Below are 10442 nucleotides of genomic sequence, written 5' to 3'. Positions count from 1 at the left end.
GTATGCCAACCATTGGATGTGCGCAGAAATTCCGTTTTAACTAATGAGTCTCATCAGCACCCCAGCCCCGGGTTCGACCTCCTATAGTAGCAAATTTTCTAAAATTTAACGGCGTTTCACATTCAGTGATAGGTGACGTTCTTGTCGATAACGATGCGCATATTGTGCCTTTGTCAATTAAAAAATTTGCCGTGAGTGTTTGAATTGTATTGTGTAACACGTTGACTGTACAAAAAGGGAATATATTTTTCACCATTGGATCATCTGTTTGTCTGACATGTAACACGTTGACTGTACAAAGGGAATATATTTTTCACCAAGGAGCGTCTAGTCATATGTTCTGTGATTTGCTTCATAGCATGCATCAAGATGTGGGCTTGTATTTTTATAATTTTTAAGTCCGAATACACATGCAGACCATAAAACATTAACACTGTAACACACCGTGCATTTCAGCATACGTGTAAACATAAGTTTCTTTGGCAAAACATACGAGAAGAGGCTAGCTTAACAATTTGAATAAAAGAATATGAGCTTACACACATTCACAAGGATCGGAGCAACATGGCAAATCTTCTCAACAAAACGATCGTTAAACAGTGTAACACAGCAAAAAAAATGGCAGACACGGACTCTTCAATACACAAGTTCTCCCTGCTAAACACCATGCAAAACACCAAGCCGTCCTTCCAATCCTGCAACAAAATTGTTGTGGTAATATATATACTGATACTCTCCTAATCGCCTCTCTTGCTCCTGCTGGTATACATATACAAGTATAGTTGCAATCCACGTACTAATAAAAGTAAAATGTTGCAGACGAACTCCCCAGGAAATGGAATTGCAGTGCTGCACCCTGAACGTAACCACCGGTTTGCTCACGAGCAAACGCCATTGGAGACTGGCTGCCCCGGCCTCGCCACCGAGAAGGACGCGTCAAGCCATCCTTCCTTCCTGGCGCGCTCGACGCAGCACCCGAACTGCTTCCCGGCGTCGGGCACGTCGAGCGCGAGGTCCTCGACGCCGTCGGCCACCCTCTCGAAGCCCTTGGTCATCTGGTTCGGCGTGATCAGGCCGCGGCCGTAGCACTCGCGGAGGAGGCCCCACAGCCGCTCATCCTTGCCCCGCTTCTCGATGATCGCCACCAGCGTCTTCTTCACCACCTCGTGGTGGAAGAAGGGCATGCCCAGATCCTTGATGCGCCGGCACGCCTCCCGGATGTCGCCGCCGCAGTCGTACTCCTGCAGCAGCTTGCTGATCATGTCTTTCACCTCGTCCAGCTCCCAGCCGGCCTTGCCGCTGCCGCCGCCGCCCCAGCACCGCAGGATCCGCTCCGCGGAGAGCTTCGCGCTCAGCAGAGCGCGGGCGTTCCGGAGCGCCAGCATGCCGGTGGAGCCATCCGCCTTGACGCGGCCGGCATCCTCCTCCATCGCCTCCAGGTCCGACGGCGCGATCACCTCGTCAACCACCGACCTAGCAAAGAACATGGTCAGGTCCTCGACTATGGCCGGGTTGTCCAGCGCGGCGTCCTCGGCGGCCTCGATCAGGAGCTGGAATCCTGCCACGACGTCCTCCGGCGGCAGGCAGAGCGCGGAGAGCAGCACCGAAGCCATCTCTTTGTCGCGGCTCTTCCGGTCCATCGCGGCGTTGATTAGCCTCTGGACGAAGATGGCGTTGAAGGATGAGCAGCACGAGCCGTTCTCGGCCTCCAACCTGCTCACTACCTCCATGATGTCGCCGGTCATGAAGTACTCCTTTATGATCGACACGGCCTTCGCCTTGAACTCCCGCACCGCCGCGTCGGCGACCTCGCTGGTCTTCTTCGGCTCCGGTGGAAACGGCTTCAGGCCCGACGCGCACAGCCAGCCGTCCGAGGAAGCCTTATGGATCACCGATTTCAGGAGGCACCTCGCGTTTGGCACGTCGAGCGCCAGATCGTCGACGGAGTCGATCAAACGGTCGAAACCCTTGGCGATCTGGCTCTCGTTGATGACCCCTTCCTCGGACGCCGACTTGAGGAGGTCCAGGATGTGGCCCTCGGCCGCGCCGCCGCGCTCCACGGCGAGGACGAGCGCGCGCTTGACGACGTCGTGGTGGAAGAAGGGGATCTTGAGGTCCCTGATGCACCGCAGCGCCTCGCTCCTGTCGCCGGAGCCGAGGTACTCCTCCAGGATGTCGGAAATCCTGGCCTTAGCCTCCTCCACCGTGATGCGCTTGCTCCCGCCCCACCTCTGCAGCACGATCTCGCCGTGGTGCGGCACGGACAGGTAGCCCTTCTCCGCCCTGCGGAGGACCTCCGCGCCCTTGCAGCCGTCGGGCAGGCCAGGAACGCCGGCGGCAGCATGTCGTCGACGATGGCGCGGGCGACGAAGACGGCGAGGATGTCGACGGCGTCGGGCGTGTCGACGGAGAGGTCGTCGCAGGACTCGGTGAGCTTGCAGAAGCCCTTGTAGAGCTGCGGGCGGTCGACGACGTCGCCGTAGAGCGAGGACAGCAGCACGGCCGCCATCTCCTTCTCCCTGTCGTGGCGGTCCATGGCCACGGACACCAGCTTCTTGACGAAGTAGTAGTGGTAGCACGGCACGCGGAGCTCCCGCAGCTCGTTCGCCGTCGCCGCGACGTCGTCGGTGCAGAAGTACTCCTCCACGATCGTGGCAGCCTTCCGCTTGAACTGGAGGAACTCTTCGGAAGAAAGCGTCGGGCTCGGCGGGATCGCGTCCTGCCCAACCGTTCCCTCGGGGTCGTAACTAAAAACGCAGAGGAAATCAAGCATCAACGCGTCGGACGCCGGCGCGGTTTACCTCGGTGGCGCATTGGAGCGGCGGCTGGTGGTGCTCCGGTGGTGGAACGACGCTGTCGCGGCCGCACTCCATTGCCGCAACTCCAATCTATACCATACGAGAGAGCTGGTAGGATACAGACGTCCCCTGCAATCAGCTGGCGACTGCAGGGGGCTTTCCTGTCATGATCAGTTGGAGAGATTCAGAGCATGGGGAGCGGCACCGGACCGGAACTTATTCAAACCGTCACCGTCCGAGATGATCGATCGAGAGGCTCCCTTGTTTTTTTGCCGGGATTATTTCTCCTCTTTGCGACAGCTCTAACTCAGGGAGCGATTGAGAGAGAGCTGTGAGGAGCGAATGCGTCGGACGGGATGGTTTTTATGTGCTAAAGCATTCCCGGTCAAAGCCAGAGAAAATTCATAAATGCTGTGGTCCCAGCGCGCCACGTCATCGGTGGACCCTGTCACTGAGTGGTGGGTCCGGAAGTGGCAGATCCCGGACGCACGGTGCGTAGAGCATGTGCATGTGGGCGCTGGGTGACTGGAGCCAGTGAACCGGGTCGTGGCCCGTAGGACTCGGGCAAGAGGCGAAGAACTTTTTTTTTTGGTCCTACTAAACATGGGGAAAATCTCAAATAAAAACCGACGGTCCAGAGTTTTTATGTGCATGCATGCCGCGTCTGTGAGCGGATTTGCGAGGAGTGCGGATAGCTCCGCGATTTCAACGGACTCGATCAATCGGTGTCTCGGCTATCGAAATTTGCCCAGGATATGCCCGTGCTCTCACCGTTTGTGGTGGCGCGGCCTGTACATCGGACTCAATCGTGCGGTCGTGGCAGGAATTTTTCGTCCAAGACAACCGACTGCCCGAAGCGAGGAATCACAAGATCAACCTAGATAGTGTTTGAATCATGTGTTACCGTTTTCATCATCCAATTATGGTGAAATTTTTTGTGAACTAATTATTATATAATTGATTGATCTGTAGTAAAAATTTTATAATAATTGGACAATGTTTGACTGATCTATAGAAAAATCTAGATAAATCTAAAGAAAAATTTAGACGAATCTATAGATAAATCTAGATAAATCTATAACTCAGTCATACATGATCCAATAATCATAATTTTTTTACTACAGCTTAATCATATAATGATTAATCCACCCTAAAAATTTCTCAATAATTGGATGACAGAAACCGTAGCTATAAATTAATTACAGAAAAATATATATATAAAGATACAGTAAAAAATTTATACTAAAATATACTATATAATATGTTCACTGCATATATCTATTCATGTGGAGTCCAATAAAATTAAATTTTATATTTTATGATTTTTTGTGATTTATTATGATTTTTTTTCAAAAATTCAATTAAAGTAAACATAAAAAATAGAAAAATCGCCCTCAAACGCGCTCAAGAATGTCGTGTGAACCGTTTTGAGAATTCGAGGAGGTTAGTCAGACGGTTTTATTGTTTAAAGAGAAAAAATAGATTCGGCAAAAAGTTGAAAAAGACAATTTTTTAAAAAATATTTAAAGATCATATGGAGCCGTGTGAAGAGGCCACTAGAGCCATGACGGTTCCCGATTACCACCCCTATCTCGCAGGCTTGCTAGTTTCGACGCACTAGCCTAGCCACCTTCCAACACGGCGGATCCCATGGACTGGCCGCGAAGTGACCGCTGTCCCGCGCGCGGTCGCCGTCACGCTAGTAACTGGTACTCCCTCTATTTTTTTTATATGACGTTGTAGTTCAGATGCAGAACATGTTTTTTATATGACGTTGTAGTTCAATTTTTTTTTGCGAAATCCATTATTGCCCCTGGCATCTTCCTCCCGTTCCCCTCTTCTCTGTCCCGCCGCCGTCCGCGTTTCCCCGCCATCGTCGTCGGGTCCCCGCTCCTGGCTCCTGCGCGCTGCTGCCGGCCTCGCCCTCACCTCCCTCCTCTCGCTAGCCCCTGCTCTTCCTCCCCAACTCGCTGTTGTACGTTGTGTCCTCCCAGATCGCGATGGCGCAGCCCCTGCCTCGGACTCCCTCCCCCTCTGCCCTGGACTCCCTCCCCCTGCCTCGGACTTCTCTGTCGAGTTGAAGCCCCTCTCGGCCGCAGCTCCTTCCGTCGCAGCCCTCGTGCCACATCCGAGCAGGGCGACAAGGCCGCCCGTGCGCTCCTCGTCGGGCGGCATGGAGATCAAGATCAGCTTCACCGGACTAGACTCCTTTGCCGCTACCCAGTCCAAGCCTCATCGCGCCGCCGGTACCCCAGCATTGCGCCAGCATCATCCCGGGGATCCATCTTCTCAATCCTTGAGGTACAACATCACATCTGGCTTGATTGTTCATGCAGTTTTTACTGTCCATTAGTTCTGAAATTGTAATGATACATCGAATTACTGATGGGATTGCATCAGATTTTACTGAATACTCATGGGATTCTTATTTGATAGTGTCAAATAGGATGTGAAACTAATTCCTATCATCTGATGCAATCATCACATCTGCCTTTACTGATGAGATTCTTATTTGACAGTGTCAAATTACTGAGGTTTTTTGAAATAGCAGTGCCTATGCTTTGATCTGCAGTGCCTATTCTTGTTTCATGTGAACTCTGAATGTGTCAAAATTCAGAAGGTATCAGCACCCTTAGATAGTTTTCCATGGTCATGGGGCCATCTAGGACAAAATTTTTGCTGGCTTATGTAACTCTTTCCCGCTGAATCGGATCTGAATTTTGCTTAATTCTATTTGTGGTTACAAGATGACATGCAACATTAGCTCACAGTTCAACTGATGCTTATGCAGTCTTGTGCAGGATGGGCTAAATGACAAAGAAGAGGAAATACAAAGGATCAGGGAAAGAAACCGTGCTTATCAACGACGCTTTTTATATGTGCGCAGCCTACCTCATGATCCCATGTTACCAGGTTTCTTTGATCATGTCTTCATCGACAAAAGTTGTTACCGCATTACTAGAAAGAACACTCAAGATGTCCTGATTTTGACAGCCATTGCTCGGTCGAGATTTGACTCTGATGGCAGATGCACCTTTGATGGAAAGATTGGTTGCTTTCCTTTGGTAAAATATGAAGTAGCCAAGAGGTCGAATGCCAACCGGCCTGCGGGGATGATAGAGATGAAACCCATCAACCCGGTAAAAGAGGAGGTCATTCGAGATTTGATGATTCAAAAGGTTTTACCGGCGATTCGTGCGAAGTGGCCGCTTGAAGATGCGAGCAAGCCTATATTCATACAAGATAATGGAAGACCTCATTTAGCGCCCAATGATAAGCTATTATGGGATGCTGCTAAGCAAGATGGGTTCGACATGAGACTTGTATGTCAGCCAGTAAATTCACCCAACTGCAATATTATCCATGGATTAGGCTTGTTTAACTCTATGCAGTCAATTCAGTACAAAACAGTAGAAGATCTTGTAGCTGACGTTCATCAAGATTTTGAAGGCTATTCAGTAGACCATGCAAATGAATATTTACTGAGGCTCCATGGATGTATGAAGAGAAAAATGAAAGATAAGGGTGTCTCCTTTGCAACTGAAATGTAAAGGCTCAAATCATGCATGCTTCTATGGTGCAGATCGAGAAATAAATATTGTAGAATTAATTTATGATGTAATTTCTTCTTCATCTATTTTGTAATTAATGTGATGAATGTGCTTAGTTGACAACTTCTGGTGAATTTTGTTATTTATAGGCTGGTCAGATTTGCATAATGGCCTAAAGAATTCTATGAAAGAGATTCTTGGTTGCTCTCATGCTCTGTACTGTGATTCTTGGTTGATGATGGTGTTTCAAAGTAATTTATGAATAAATCTTTTCTCATTTGAATCATCTGCCTTTTCATCACATTCATCGATTTATTAAAATAGGATATCAAAGCATCATTGTTCATGTGCTTCAACAGTTTTGGATCAGCAAAAATCTTTTCTTCAGAATATATTTTCTTTGCCACGCCATTTCTGGATTTTTCCTCACTCCTCTACTTGCTAGCATCTTCTGAACCTTCTGAGTTAAGCTGTGATCCCAAAAACTCCCATTCATAACTCAATAGTGACTTTGAAATTGTAACATCCCAAAATCCACCGAAATAAATCACGCGCTAAAATGGTTTCAAAAGTTTTTCGTCTTTGAGCTCAAACCATTTTCCCGCCTGATCTCCCGATCTTCGAAAGACCCGACCCGACATCTGAATCCACCACACTGTTCGCCCACGACCCGCGCGTCGCGGCCGACCGCGCACGCGTGGCCGACGCCGCGTGGCCGACCGGGCGCCGCGATCGCGGCGCGAATCTCTCCATCTCCTTCTCTCTTTTCCTCTCTCTCCCCTCCTTTTCTTTTTCTTTTTCTTTTTCTTTTTCCCATTTTCCGTTTTCTTTTCTTCTTTTCTTTCTTCTCTCTTTCCTTCCTCCTGTGCCTGACGGCTCGGCCCGCGCCACCCCTCCTCCACGCTCCGGGCCGGCCCTGCTCCGCGCGCCACCCCGGCCGCTCCCTGCTCCCGCGCGCGCACCCCCGCCCCGACCCCACGTGCGGCACACGCGTGCCAGCTGCCCACGCCTCGCCCCCGCAGCCCGCTCGGCGCGCCGCCCGGCCGCGCATGCGCGCACCAGCTCGGCGCCGCCTGCCCGCACGCACCCGCCGCGCCAAGCCCGCCGCTACCTCCCCTGCCCCGCTGCGCACGCATGCTCGCCGTTCCCCGCGCTCCCAAGACCCGCCGCTGCCACCTCCGCGTGCCCGCGCCGCCCACCGAACCGTACCCGCGCCGCTCGCCGTGTTCCGCCCTCGCCACACGCGCCGTCGCCCCTGTGCTAGCACAGCCCCGCCTGCTCGACGCGTCCCGTCACCTACCTCACCGCGCCGCCCGCCGAGCAAATAGCGCCGCCGCGTCGCGACACGAGCAAGTGGCCGGAGCGCCATTAATGGCGCCCCGCGATGCTCGCCGGCCGGCACCGACCTCCACCGCCGTGTTCCACCTCCCCACCGCCTCATCTCGCCTATAAATAGGCGCTCCTCGCATCGGCAACCACCACCACAAGCCACACCGTCCCGTGCCCCTCCTCCCCGACCCTGCAGCACCGCCGCCTCACACACACCTCCGCCGCCGCCGTCGGTCACCGTGGCCAAGCCGCCCCACTGCACCCCAGCTCACGCTAGGTAGGGGAAACGGGCCTTCTCCTCCTCCTCTCCCTCTTCCCCCACTCCCTGGCCGCCGACGCGCTCCACAGCGCCGCCACCACAGCGCCGCCGCTCGCCACCCGCCGGCCTCCGTGGCGCCACCGCCTCGCTGCGCCCCGGCCCAAATTGAGGTGGGGAGCGGGTTCCCCATGGCCTCCTCTCTCTTTTCCCCCTCCCCGTGGCCACCGCCGAGCCCCAGGGCCGCCGGCCCAAGGCCGCCGGCGCCCTGTGCCCTCCTCCTCTGTTTCCCCGTGGAGGGAGGGGGAAGAAGAGGGCATTTTGCCCATAACCCCCCTCCCCTTTCTTCTAATTGCTAAAAGAACCCCCCACCCTTTGGCTTTTATGCAAAAGCATCCCTGCCCTTTATGATATTCACAAATAAACCCTTCCACTATGCAACATAATTATAAATAAACCCCTGACCCTTTTTAGAATGGCCCAGATAATTTCCAAAATACAAACCAAGCCCCTGCCTTCTCAAATATAATTACAAACAAGTCCCTGAACCCTGATTTAACCCCTAAACCTTTATATAACCTATCATTTCATGCGCCAAATGACTTCGGATCTACCTAAAACTTTACCACGCCTCTCGTGACATAATTTTGTCCATGCCATTAGGAAACCACCCGAAAATATTACTCCGAACTCCATATCTTAATTATTTCCGATTCGAGCTCAATGATAAAACTTTTATTTCTTTTTCCTGATTGTGTGTATGTTTGTGTGCGTCATAGACCACGGTGTGAACGAAGAAGAGCCCGTTGATGAGCAGTACTGCGAGCCAGTGAACGAGGACCAGTTCTGCGACCCCGAGCCCGAAGGACAGTGCTTCGACCAGGACCTCCCCGAAGGATTCGAAGACGGCAAGTTCAATCCCACCCTTTGATGCATGTTTTGTCCTAGTTTTTATAAACACAACCCATTAGCCTGTTTTACAAAATTGCATATATTTTGCTTGCTGAAAACACGGTTGGATAGCCACCCCTTGATTTGTTATGACCATTCCTTGACCACCTAGATTAATGTCTGAATGTGTTGTTTGGACGTTAATCCCTGCTAGAACACTATGCTTAGGACCTTAAATTCAATACAATCTGTTTTATAAAAGAAAAGGCGTGAGTATGTGGGAAGGGAAAAATGTGAAATTTCGAAAGTTGAGTTAGACGGGATGGATGACATTTCTGTGTGATTTGCCGTTGGTGTGCTCGTGCCTGTGTGGCAGAGCAGGGAAGGGAGATATCCATCTTGTCACCCCTAAGGACCGAGTTGATGTGTCATCTCACCTAACTCCACTATCGTGCAAACCACTCGACCGTTGAATGGGCAACGGCTTAGCATAAACCCCACTAGTTAGTCTGATAGCCATCAGGAGAGCTGAGAGCAACGGGTGATCAAGGAGAAGGGATTAGCTTTGTGTGACTTATGCCCCGGTTAGTACCTCTGTGATAGGTCGATAACCCCTTGGTGCATCCCGTGATGGCTAGTCAGGTCTAGCTAAGGTGGGTAATGGCTTTGTTGGGATCTGCACCGACACTAAGGTGATCGAGTTGCGGTACCCCACTTGTGGGTAAAGTTGCACACCTCTGCAGAGTTAAGAATCTATTCAAATAGCCAGTGCCCACGGTACTGGGCGAGTTATGGTGTGGTCACATAACTAGTGTTTACTTTGGGATGGGTTGGCGTGAGTTGTTTTGGAAATGTGTCCGGCAGTTGTGCCGTGTGCTACGGCGGATGAGGAGTCCGGTAGCAGCTTAAAACTTGGATCCTGTGTGGATTAACCCTTGTGTTACTCGGTACAAAAGAACTGGTTTTGAAAATGTTTTCTTTCAAATGAACCCTTGCATAAAATATCGCTTTCCGCAAAAGTAAACCTTAACCTATCCTTGAATTACCCTGTGCATTATACTCTGTTTATTCCCCCTCCGTGGGTGTGGTTAGACTTGCTGAGTACGTTTGTACTCACCCCATTCTTTATTTTTACAGAAGAATATCCAGACTTTGTACCTGACGACTTTGAGTAGGGGTACCATCCTGCACCCAGCCTTGCCTGTGGATTAGGGTCACCCGCAGGAGATACCGCATGGCGCAAGACTCTGATGACCTTCTTTTTATATTTAATATCGTTGCGTGTGTGTGGATTGTAATCCTCGCGATAGTGGCACTTCTCTGCTCACTACCGCGTAGAGTTGTACGGTAATGAACCATCTGATGTAATAAATGTGTCATCAGCCTCCTGGGACTGATGTTTGTAATACATTTAAGTCTTCTCTTATGAGGGGACGCTTCAGGTGGTATCAGAGCCGTAGGTTGGACGTAGGACGTGACCCCTAGGAGAGAGACCCCTCTTTCCAAGCCTTTCCCATTAGGTCCAACCCTGTTTAACCTCACAGACCATTTTTATGCAAAACAGATTCACCTAATCTTTGTTTTTCAGATGGCTGAGGAAGGATGGACCCAAGGCGA

The 10442-nt window shown here is 51.2% G+C and overlaps 1 protein-coding gene and 1 pseudogene across 4 annotated transcripts; one reads left to right on the top strand and one right to left on the bottom strand.

Moving 5' to 3' along the window:
- Positions 1-561: 561 nt before the first annotated feature.
- LOC120646822 lies at positions 562-3113 on the bottom strand (annotated as a pseudogene).
- A 1355-nt stretch (positions 3114-4468) lies between these two features.
- On the top strand, positions 4469-6624 carry LOC120646820. Of its 4 annotated transcripts, XM_039923310.1 has the most exons (3): positions 4562-5099; positions 5590-5711; positions 5793-6624. In XM_039923310.1, exons 1-3 carry the CDS (start codon positions 4972-4974, stop codon positions 6347-6349), a joined length of 807 nt encoding a protein of 268 aa, XP_039779244.1. In that variant the 5' UTR covers positions 4562-4971; the 3' UTR covers positions 6350-6624. The 4 variants fall into 4 exon arrangements, 2 of the variants coding, with proteins under 2 accessions (XP_039779244.1, XP_039779243.1); XR_005664620.1 differs by having other exon boundaries at positions 4469-5099; positions 5600-6624; XM_039923309.1 differs by having other exon boundaries at positions 4567-5099; positions 5590-6624.
- The last annotated feature ends 3818 nt before the right edge of the window (positions 6625-10442 follow it).

The sequence above is a fragment of the Panicum virgatum genome, chromosome 9K (genome assembly GCF_016808335.1).
Source record: "Panicum virgatum strain AP13 chromosome 9K, P.virgatum_v5, whole genome shotgun sequence".
In the NCBI taxonomy this organism is placed as follows: Eukaryota; Viridiplantae; Streptophyta; class Magnoliopsida; order Poales; family Poaceae; genus Panicum; species Panicum virgatum.
The sequence above is the reverse complement of the archived record's forward strand: the minus strand, read 5'-3'. Positions and strand labels throughout refer to the sequence as shown.